The sequence below is a fragment of the Lineus longissimus genome, chromosome 4 (genome assembly GCF_910592395.1).
Source record: "Lineus longissimus chromosome 4, tnLinLong1.2, whole genome shotgun sequence".
NCBI classification, from domain to species: domain Eukaryota; kingdom Metazoa; phylum Nemertea; class Pilidiophora; order Heteronemertea; family Lineidae; genus Lineus; species Lineus longissimus.
The window spans coordinates 5424506-5436537 of record NC_088311.1 but is presented as its reverse complement, the minus strand read 5'-3'; the positions used below and the strand labels follow the sequence as shown (position 1 = coordinate 5436537).

The 12032-nt window shown below is 40.1% G+C and overlaps 1 protein-coding gene across 10 annotated transcripts in view; it reads left to right on the top strand.

Annotated features, from left to right (window-relative positions):
• Window positions 1-14: 14 nt before the first annotated feature.
• Window positions 15-12032, top strand: part of LOC135487260 (AP-3 complex subunit delta-1-like) — a 60063-nt gene continuing 48045 nt past the window's right edge. For all 10 annotated transcript variants that reach the window (XM_064770795.1, XM_064770791.1, XM_064770794.1 and 7 more), the window contains exons 1-2: window positions 15-234; window positions 4680-4775. In XM_064770795.1, the coding sequence (XP_064626865.1) occupies window positions 139-234; window positions 4680-4775 (192 nt within the window). In that variant the 5' untranslated portion in view covers window positions 15-138. The remainder of the gene's footprint in view (window positions 235-4679; window positions 4776-12032) is intronic.

Below are 12032 nucleotides of genomic sequence, written 5' to 3'. Positions count from 1 at the left end.
CCGCCATCTTGGAATCTGAATCCCATGTATTCCAGGAAGTTCTGAGCGGTGGTTATTTGTACCGCATTTTCGGCAATATCACGTACTCTGATGTACAGTCATTCCTCCTGATATAACCCCTAGGAAAGTAACAGAGTCATGGCTCTGAAGAAAGTAAAGGGGACCCTTGATAGGGTTATGGAAAAGAACCTACAGGATCTTGTCAGAGGGATCCGAAATCATAAGGAAACTGAGGTAATGCATTATGTGTGTACATTGTACATCGTTTGTGTACATTTTGATAGGGGGTGGAACCAACGTAAACCACAAAAGGGCTATTTTTCCTGGTGCCGAAGGGTATTTTGATTTCTTTGTGATATATGACCTTCACAAATCATTTAATATTTACAAAATAAATCATAGTTATCCATACCATAAAGTTGCATGCCAGACTGCGAAGCTTGAAACTCAAATTAGTCAAAAACGGAGTTCGGACTTGCACAGTCACCCTGCAGTCAGTTCAGTTGCTGTTGGAAAAAGTAGCCTAGATTGACACCCATAATAGTCGGTGATAGAGAGTGCGTATTTGCATGAGCTGCCTTATGTATGACAATTGACGTCATAAGGAACAACTTCACAATTCCTGATCTATTCTAAAATCGTTCTTGTTGTCGACCTTTTCGAGAAGTTTGTTTGGGTCCTGCATGTTGACTGGAACTTTGAGTATATAGAATAATCCTATTTGTTGCTGTTTTTTCTCATATCAGTTACCTAATGATAATTGCAGCTGGTGAGCAGCTATTGTTGTCTTTCTGAAGCATTTGATATGGATCAAATGTGACAGTGTGTGTATTGTGTGAAGTCCATCCTCTAGTCCAGATTGGATCTAATATCATAACATCAGACTCGGAGTCATAGCATGAAAGAGAAAATTTAGGTCAGTCAATATCAGTCTGCCCGGAGTCGGAACAGAATGGTTGTTAGGGCACTGACAAATTTAAGTGGCAGTACTACATGTAGTAGAGACTATCACTGTGGACTCTAGTCCTTGTGCATACATGTTGAAAAACAATTCTGCCTGAACTAGAAAGAAAGAAACACTAGTTTTAAAAAAGTGACCGATTGAAAGATGACTGTCCTACTGTAGGCCTACATGTAGTATGTACATGTGTAGTAGAAAACACTTAACAGAATTGGCTTAGTTTGTTATGTTAAAGATGTTGGTTGTACATGATTGATGTGCCATCTAATCATACTCCTATTTTCCTGTTTATAATGTCTATGAGTATGACCAACTTCTATTTGCCATGCCCTAAAATGTGTCAAAATATTTTGGCTTGTCAGGCTAATGGCGGCAAGTGGATCGATGGTAATATTAATTCAGCGGATCTGTTCCAGTTTACTGAAGGTCTTGTTGAATTTGGAAATCATCATAGAAGACAATGTAGATGCAACAATCAATGTGCTTCTGTTTTCATTTGAAGTCGAAAGTTATTATCAGTTTGTCCTGGTGTCTTGGTTGTCTTGGTAACTAGGTACAGCATTCAGCGGTTCTGTCTTGAGGCAGGTTGGTAATCGTCAAGGCTAGCTTTCCTTCCGTTTGGTGATAATTAGATGTAACATATGGTACTAACCATCTGTTGTGCCAGTTCTGCTATGAGAGGCGCACCTACATGTATGACCTGTATGAAGTAATAATGGTTCCAGTATGCAAATTTTTCAATCCAATATGACTTGTTGAATGTAGACTGGTGCTTGTCATGAGCAGGGCCAAATTACTCAATGGGTGTGAGAACGCCAGCATTTAGCTCAACTTGGCATTATCTCTAGACTCTTTCAGTGATTACTTGTAGAATAGTAGCATAAAGACTTAAACGCCAACGTTACTGCTAGCGCTGATTTAACTGGGTCAAGGACATTATTACAGGAACGGCTTTAAGGGGACAGACATACACTGTATACGGTTGATGGATACGACTAACATTGTACTGTACACATACTTTCATAATCACATCAGGACTTAACCACATCTTTAGGTCACATGCATGCATGACATGTCTTACAACTTTGGTTTGACATTGTAAATTTAGAAAATAATCATTCGAAGCCCCTTGGGCAGAATGATGCTTTTTTAAATTTGCTTGTTTGAGTGTACACACTGAGTCTGTGTAGAATATTCTGTATAACATTGATTTTGAAAGTATTATTGGCCATTTGCTGCATCCTAATTTACATCCTGTTGAAAAGGACTCCAGGGACCAGTCTATTATGTGAAAAGCTGGTTTGATTTGAAATAGATAGATGGCTCGTCTGTGAGATCTTTACTTGTATTGATCTCCCAAGTTGATGTGTTTGGTTGTTCACAGATGGAGTCCGCATCCTGCATTTGAGAACATCTCACATCCAGTGACAGAAGGGAGAAGTAGGCATGGCAGTTAATCAGTGTTAAACTATGAGCTGTACTACACACACAAGCCCTGTTGTCAAAGATAGTAAAAGTTTCACCAATTATTGTATTGTTCTCATGTGCAATTTTAAAAAACAATATTTTGATAAATGTTTAGAAATGCAGAGTTTATAATGGTGTATCTTGTGGTTGCTCATTGTGAAGGACGCATGGCTGTGTTGTCCAATGATCTCTGCTCTGCCTCTTGTGGCACTTGCCTTTGGATTCCTATAATTGATCAAGTATTGATGAGTATTGATCAGCACCATAATGATGCAGCATCCCATTATTAGATTCCAAGCCTCATCAACGATCTCCTGGAGATGGACTTGGTTCTTGAGACCTCATCATCCATCATGTCAATTGATCTTCATTGGTTTTTGCTAAACTTGCGAGAATCAATTGATAACTTGCCAGGGATTGTCAGCTGATCAGTGGTACTCAGTATTCATCGGTCTTTATCTTCGTTTGCTCTCCAAACCAGTATTGAGAGCCGAGGGTGGATTTCAGGAAATTAAAAAAGCTTATTTGAGATGGTAAATTTGTCGGAGACTGTAGTGCAGATATTTCTATTGTCCTTGTCAATAGAATCTTTTGGGCATACAGGCTAATTATCTGTCCTTGAGCTCCCAAACAATTTCGGCTTCAAATAACAACTCGCAAGCTAATCTGTTGTTTTCTCTATGCGGGATCTTCCCCTCGAATAACATGAGAGTGGGACAGCAACCCAAAATAGGCAAGTAAATGCAATATGCAAGATGCTTATCGTAACTTTCCTGGTAATGATATTGATATGTCTTCTGTGTCCTCATGGTGACATCCATGACAGTCATACTAATCCGTCATTTCTGATTCGAATTGTATTCTATTGACTACAAGACGATACCAACATGATCAGTGTCGTGAGAATGAGTTGAATGACATCTCCTTTTGCGCATATAGAGTGAAATTAGGAAGCGATAGGATACAGAACAGATGACATCGAGTGATTGAGGTGCTACACCTGAAGCGTGAATCCAATCGAGATTCTCATTTGTCATAAACGATCATACAACGACATCGACAATTTCACTCCCTTATTGTAATTCCATTGACCCATCTCAATTCTGCTCAACTTATCACCTCAATTTGCCATTCGATATAGAATTGCCTTCGCGCTAGTAGCATTGCTAATTCTATATCGATATTGATGTTCGACAAAAACGAGTTTGATGCTATCTGAAGCATAAATGATCGTTGTCTTGATAATGGGGAACTGCCGTGACAGTGCTGCAGCCCTGGTGAGATATGCCTCTTGTCAGGTTATAGCACATGTCAGCTGTGATAGTTCATTCTCGGCTAGTGACGGAGTAACATCGTGTTGGTGACCGAGCAGTCCTGTTGCGAGAGTTTGCGTGTAATTGGAGTACCTCTTTTAAAATTCATTGGAGTCTTTGCACCAAGGACCACCTGGTGAAGAATTTGGAATTGCCATTTTCATTTGTGTCACTTGAACTGTGTTCAAAATAATCCTGTGGAATTAATGGAAATTTTACGTCACAATTGTTTCTAAAGACCTGGTATTATCATGGTACTTGTGGCGTGGGCACCAGAAACAACACTCATGATAACTAAGTGACTCATGTCATCAGTTTCTTCTTTGTTGCTTGAGGGAAAGAGTTTTTGTCAATCCAACATAGTGTTCTCCTAATCAACGTCTGCTACATAACGTGATGATCTCCGAATGTGACATGAATTTGTGCTTTGGTCGTTCCTGTCCATAATCTTACTAAGATGCATTATGACACACAGGACCTGTGGAGGAGAAGTTTCTGTCGAGTCAGCTGACATTGACCTAATCGCGTTGTGGAGGTGTGGCGTAATCACGTTTCTCAGTCTTTAATTTGCTGGTAATCAGAATGACTGCGGTCATCCACCTAATCTTCGAGGGTAATCAGCTTAGAACTTGTACGAAAACCGACACAGCACATGGACAAAATCTAGGGCTTATTCAGATAGTTTGTGACAGTCCTGATTAGCTGTGATATTTCTATGGCACGGATCTCTGATGAGAAACTGTGGAGCATCATTCTTCAATCAGGAAATGTACTTTGTGAACAGATAATACTGTGGATTGTGTGTTATAACTATGCTGATGTTACTTTCAGTTGTAAACGTTTGATACAATGTTCGGTCTGGATTAACGGACATGATGTCGTTTGCCCTACAGTACGAGTTTCTAGATGATAATGTGGATTACTATTACTACTTTCAGTCCAAGTACATCGCCGAGTGTATTGATGAGATTAAACAGGAGTTGAGGCAGGAAAATGTCCCAATCAAAGCGAATGCGGTCAGCAAGCTCACTTACGTAAGTACTTTTATTTCAAATTCATGTGTCATTTAGCAAAAGGTGTCTTCCTAGTAATGCTGATCCTAGAGGTCATCCTTGACTTTGATAGAGGAATCCTGGAAAAACCATCTTACCTCATCCCCTGTTTCACAAATAAGTGGTGTTGTTTTCTCTAAGAAGAAACTATCACTATTTATTGCCTATGAATGAGTTTGACATGTTTAATCCTAAGATATAGATTTTATATTGACCTATTGTATTACAACAGCACGGCTGTATCAATATTCCATCCTGCTCTACTATGCCATCTATCTAGATTAACAGTAAACACTGACAGCAAATGTAATCCAGTCATTTGTCCAAAACAGTTGGAGTCACAGTGGACACACGGTGACACAGTGCCTTGTTCAACTTTGGCAGCGAAAGGGTTAAGATGAAACTATAGTCTATACGCATAGTGACTCCATTTTGCCAATTTAGGAAACACCAGAACTCATCATAAAAAATCCACGAAATGGTGAAAGTATTACTCGGAGGACATTGTCACCTTTGGTCTGTGCATCATCCAAACAAAATCTTGTCTGATTTTGTGGTGTTTGAAGGAGTGCTGATGTTCCTTAGATTGGGTAAATAGAGTCACTATAGTTTCACCTCAAAAGCCAAGACATTATTAAGGCAATATGTTTAAAGATACTGATAAATCAAGGATGCCCCAGGATGTGTTTGTAACAATAGTCTTGGTTCCACTACAGGGTTTAGATCCGTTTCTATCGCATCCGCATCAGGTTCGAACTTAGCTTAGTCCGGACTAACGAATGTGGTGCAGTTCGACTACAGGATTGGTAAGTTAACAGGTACGGCTACAGGCGGCGCCACTCTATTTGTAGTCCGATTTAAATCGTTTTATTTTGGTGTTTACTTGGTCCTTGGTCTTTGGGTGACCAAGTTCAGTCAATTCTTTTGCTATTTTAGCATATACTTTCGTGTCTTTACAGGTCCCATTTAGTTGGGCCTGAATGTCCTCACGCTCCCAAATGGTTAGAATCGCGAGGGTTTCCACCTCTGTCCATGAACAGCGAGCCATAGTTATGAAAAAGCACTAGAATTTACTTAAATTAAGAATTGAATAATGAAATGAGAAATGAGAACGAATCAGAGTTGACCTGTTGACAGAAATACCGCGTGTTGTTTTGACAGAACCAACACTTCCGCTCATGCGCAATACGTTCACATTGACACGCCACCTGTAGCCGTACTTAGTAACTTGATCTTAATCCGGACTAATGCGGTTCCATTACAGGTAATTTCTGCTTTAGATCCGGGTCTATTCTAAGTTCGGCTTAAATCCGCTTGTCCTATCCGCACTTAATAAGACCGCTCTTAGTGAGAGCCGGACTTGTTTAGTCCGGACTAGCTGTAATGGAATCACAACTAATTCGGATGTAGTCCGCACTTTCCTGTAGTGGAACCGCAACTTTTGTATGCGAACGTTGCATATAGGTCAATTGAACATGTAGGAACTTGAATTGTTGACAGCTATTACTTGAGCTGTCAAGGTGCCAAGTCACATTTGCCTGTCATTATGAGACCATATTGTCATGTTCACCAGAAAGTCCCTGTGCTTTGATAAGAACCCTATTAGCATTAGCTTCCATCTCATGTTCTCTGATTGCTGTGGTAATTTTCTTGGGCGAGATTGTCATCATAATAATGGAATGCAATTTTCCAATCATCTTAACCTTGGAACCCCATGCTGTTCACTTCATCTTAGCGGGAAAAACCACAATTTTTTGACTCAATGAAATGCTTTTCTTCTTATAAAGCGCTGCACTAACAAGCAATTTGGTCACTGTCCTGCGATTATAATCATTAGAATGTCTCGCTTCAGCTCAAAACTTTGTGTCCGTTAATGCATTATACCGTGATGAGTGTGACTTTTAATGATTTTGCCAATAAACTGAAACCGAAATCATAGGATGAAGACACATTTTAGATCTGGCTAATGGCTAAAAGGCTATGTTGCCTTTTCTGTATCTGGAATAGATAGATTAGATTTCACCCGCGAGTTTCTGATATCAAAAGGTTGATGTTGATGGAAATCATTTCATTTTGGTCTTGCCTGTGGGTATGTTAAATTGCTTCCTTGATTGTCTTTTGAATACTATACATTAGGAATTCAGGGATAAAGGGAAGTTTGCAACAAATAAAATTTTCTCGGGCAAATTGAGGGATCAATTCCAATGCATGAATATTTGGCCTCCCAGATATTACTCGGTCAACTTCCAGTCAGTCACCAAATGTGAAGTAAAGGGACAGCCACTCGTAGCCATAGTCCAGAATATCTGCCGTGAATTTTTCCAAGTTTCCAGACACAACCCTTATCACATTTTGTTGCGTGTCTTCATTTGATGTCATGAATATCAATGACTGCCAGCGGAATCACCATTGCAATGAAAATACGCAGCACTCATTCAAGACTTTGATTGAAAATAGCATCGCTATGGTATCTGCATGCTTGATTGGTCGAGATTATTGGCAATCATGGGTGATTAGTCCGAGAAACATTTCAATTTCCGCCAAGAAAATTGAAGTCCCGGTCATCAGCCTAGTAGTATAAGTTCCGTCTTGAATACTTACATGACCCAAATGGCTTACCACGATGCCTGCAATTTCACTGTCTCCCATCTAGCACATACAGTACATGGATGGTGCTCTTGACACATTTCCTGGTATACCCCATTTGAGTTCTCTACAGTAGTCGCAAGTTGCCCACGATGGCCGGGACAGGCACAATATCATTATTTCTAAATCGCATTGTCTAACTGCGGTCATTTACAATAACAATCAGGGAAATTGGCTGGATAGTAAAGATCTGATCTAATTCCTTTGGTAGATCCCTTGGTCAGCTTGCCTGAAGGTACAATAGCCTTGCAACCACTGACTCTGGCTCTGCATCCTCATGTGATGAAAACTTTGACAGAATTCGTCAAGATTTTCCACATTTCTATAACCTGCATGGCTTTTAATTTGGTTGCCCTTTGACAGCCTCCTTTTCATTTCCTTTCTCTCCTAGACAGCCCTAATCAAATGAGGAACCTTCTTCAAACATATCTTGTCAGCTGCGCTCGATGTCTCTCACTCAAAGTGGCTTAGGTTCCTTAATGCAAACACTAGGACACCGACACTACTCATAAGTTCTTTTGGTTAATGCATTTCCATTGCTAAGTTTGTTTTTGTGGTTGATCCTTCAGGGCTTGTTGATGAGCGGCATGTTATTTAGGAGACTCGGAAGATATCTTCGGGTACCCTTGATGGATGTGCCGGACCGTAATTGGAAGGTGTTGATTTCTTTTCTTGACACATTTCTTGGGAGATTTTGTTCATGATGATGACAAGACAGCAATCCACTGTGGTCAAAAAGGATTAGAAAATTGTGGTGTTGACTTGGTGTGAGGCAGCCATTTGACATGCCAACACGGCTTTATTTCTGCATTGGTGTTTTAAAAATCTCAAGAGGTGGACACTCCGAGATATCAAACTTTCCTCTGGTTTCTTGCAGTCATCAGTAGAAATAAAACGAGATTCAAATTATCTTCCAAATGCGTCAATGCAGCTTTCATTCAATATCATCTTTGAAGAAAGGTTAGCTCAGTCTCTGATCAATATGTGCTGTCAGGTGGCATCCTTGGTAAATATTGGCTAACTTGCTACTATATCCTGAGAAACATCTTATGTCGTGTCGTCGTTTGACAGACACGTTTTTGAGGACTGCTTGAGTGTTGTTCCAAGCCTTCTGAAATCGTTCTCAAGTCCAGGTCTGCCAATGGTGAAGACCTGTGATACTGGGTGCAAGATTGTCTTGAAGTTCTCAATTTAAAGAGAATCATGTCAATTCACAATTTACTCAATATCAACAGGAAACCTTACGAAGATTTCCATCAGACAGAAACTTAGGTCAGGAAATATTGGTTGTCTTGCTGCTCTCTCGATTTCAATTAGTCTGTCACGTACTTGCAGATATCAATGGTGAGTGATCGGAACTTGTGCCCAAGGTCCATATCACTATCAGGTTAGTTGGGCAGCCAGTACGCTAGCTGGAGAATCAAGGCAGTGTTATAGGCAAGCATGACAGGATATCCCCTTTATTGACTTTGGGTACATGGTTGTCAAAGCTGTCTTGAAATTATCAGCAACTTGCTACGATCACGTGTCAAACTTGCGGCAGGGTTCGATGTCTGAGTTGATCGATTGGCCTCGAGTCATGACAGATTGCGTGATTTGCGCAAGTTGTTTCGCTTGGTGGGAAATCTTGCAAGGGCGGTCATTTGCCAAGTTAATAAGCCTTTGGATGGTGACAAATCATTCAAGAGCAATTTATAAAGTTAATGTTATCCCAGTGACAAATTGTCTGTTGGAACTCTTAGGGTTTCTTCAAGACTTCTTGTCCTGTTACTAGTATGATACTACTGGCGGTCTCGTGGTGACAGATAATAGTACATTGTACCTTTAGTCATCGTGTCCTCTTCTCTGATTTTGCTCTTGACCCCACCTGCCTGTTCTTGCGTATTCACGATATTGATTGTCATCACAAATCCGTAATACGTCCATGTTAAAAGGCATGTTGGCTCAAGTGTTGAGTATCGGGCATAGGAAATCATTGATGAGATGATGGCACAACTTAACTGATGTTATTAGTCTTGCTTGCTGATTTGTGAGTGACACGCTTCCCTGATCTTGACCAATATCTTGAATGGCGATGTTTACCAATAAGAGGCTTCGGCTTTGATCCATTTGTGATGTTGGCCGGAAGCTGACCAAAAAGTCAGTTGACAAATTCAGGCAAACATTCCAGGGCCAAGGCAAAAGGGTCTCCAAAAATTTTGTTTTTCATGCAGATTTTGTTGTAGCTGCATAATGTCAATCGACTGTGATGATTATGTGCTCGATGACTTGATGGAGCTTTTTCTTTGTCATTCCTAAGCTCTTGGTCATGTTCAGGGCACCATACCTTTCCGCTGCTGTGCAAAGGTGGATTGATCCTCACAAGAATGTTTGAAGTGAGGGTATCACCTTAGATTGTTTGATCTGTTGGGCAATATCGTATATAGTAATCTCCTGGGGCTCCCTTGTCCTGAGAGAGCTGATCTTGGCATTTGAGATGGGAGCGATTATTGGCTTGTGCAAAGTCTTGAACACGATCAATGATGACACTATCATGTTTGTTTTCTGCACCTAGTCATGCATGTGTTTTGTGTATTATGATATCCATGCAGTCTGTGAAAAATCGATGTTCATTTTCATGGCTGATGGTATAAAACCTCTGGCATCAGATGTTTGATGACAAGTTTTTTATCTCGATCTTCGTTATCATAAACTTTGTTTGGCTGGTGTTATTTTCAACATTTTCAGTATTTTCATCAATATTCATTACACCTTGTAATCCTCTGGCTGATATAGGGTAGGAGGATCTATCATATTCAAGAAATGTGCCACACCCACACCAAATGTTTCATATATCTTAGTCAGTAGTAGATGACCATATATCTTTGAAATTCAATCATTATTTAATGTCCATTTCCGCTCTATGCTCGTGTAACTATCTTGCCTGTGGTAAAAAAAGGTATGAGTTATGGTTTCTTTCTTAGCTAAGAAACCTTACCTATTCCTCACTTATCTGCTGGTTCTTTTTTCTTACTTGAGCACAAAATAGAGGGATAATACGGCCATTGGGAAAAACGTGAGTTAGACAAAGCCTTGAGGTGAAAGACTCTTAACTATTCATGGACATGTCATAGCTCTTTTGTGTTGAGTGTGCCGTTGGTTACAGCCTGCGATTGCCATCCGACACCAGCAGTTGATAGCATCATGGTAAACCAAGTCTCGCTTCATGAAGATTCTGCGCTTGGTATTAGTTTGGAAAAGGGTTTCTTGTTCTGGAGATTGCAAGTTGATAATGAAGAAGATGTTTTCTTTTGATTTAAAATTTCCAGTGAGATTGAGTGCTGTGAACACTTTAATAAGAAGGACATCCCAAAGTATGGGAAGGAAGTCCTTTTACTCAGAACACTTGATAATTGCAAATAGTAATTTCTTATCAAAATATTTACCTTTTCATCATTTTACTAACGTCATCTTGCTATCTCGGAGCCTTGTGTGGCAAGATGCTATATCTAAAAGTACAAGTTATAAAGGATGCAGGCAAGACTTGAAAGTGCTCTCCTTCTTTTCGACAGAGCGAGTGACTTTGTGCTGTGTAGTGTAGGCGAGCAACCACTCATCTTAAAGAAAATGCCTGCAGCAGCAGCTTAAAGGAGGAACTTGTTTTGACAGCTTATAGATTCAGTTTCTTATGTGATACGATCGGTCACTTCCTCCTATTCGTTAAAAGCTCATGCACTTTAAAGTTATTATAGCCAAATGCAAATTTTACAAGTGGCCTCGTTAAGCTTGTCTCCTATTCCTCTGGTGTTCGACAGTCTAATCTACTTATATCAAAATGGCGAAACGATTTGGCAGTGAGATATATGCCTTTGTGGAACATATGAAACAATTCTCCCAGTGAATTAGAGTTGAGCTTTTTGTCATTTACATGACGGTAACATGTTACTTCTCTATAGAGATCTTGTTGTCAATGTTACTTCTCTATAGAGATCTTGTTGTCAATGAAATATTGCTGTAAGTGTAATATCATAAACCTCCCTTTGGGGTATTCCCTGGTCATTTGTTCCTGTGTTAGACTGAAGCGCAGGTGCCATGTTCCACTTCCCATTAACTAAAACAGGTTCCATGTGGCACCTTTAACCTTTGTGGATGTGTTATTTGATTTGTCAATGTTTGCTGATGTATTGGTCATTAGATATTGATGCGTTAAGTTGCTTTGGGTTGTTGTGGCAACGCAAGACTATCCTTATTTGCAATTCAGCTTGTGCCAAGGCCACGGACAACTATTCTTTGAAGTCCATATCAATTTGTTTTAGCATCCTCTTGCATTTCTTTTATCAGCAATCAGTCAGCTGTGGATAAAATGCCCTCTGGATCTCTGTTTGCTATCAATTCCTGGTCAATTAAACCCTGCTCCCGTAACCATTGTTCAGCCCACCCCTCGGGTCATTTGACAGACGGCGATTACAGTTCCTTTCGCCTGCGGGTCATTTGACTAGGTAAGCATTTTGTGGCCACCAGTCATTTGGAAGTATTGGTGGCTGTTTGATTGAGATTGAATAGGGCATCTATCATTCAGGCGCACCTTTGCCAGGATATTGTTCAGGTCTGCTG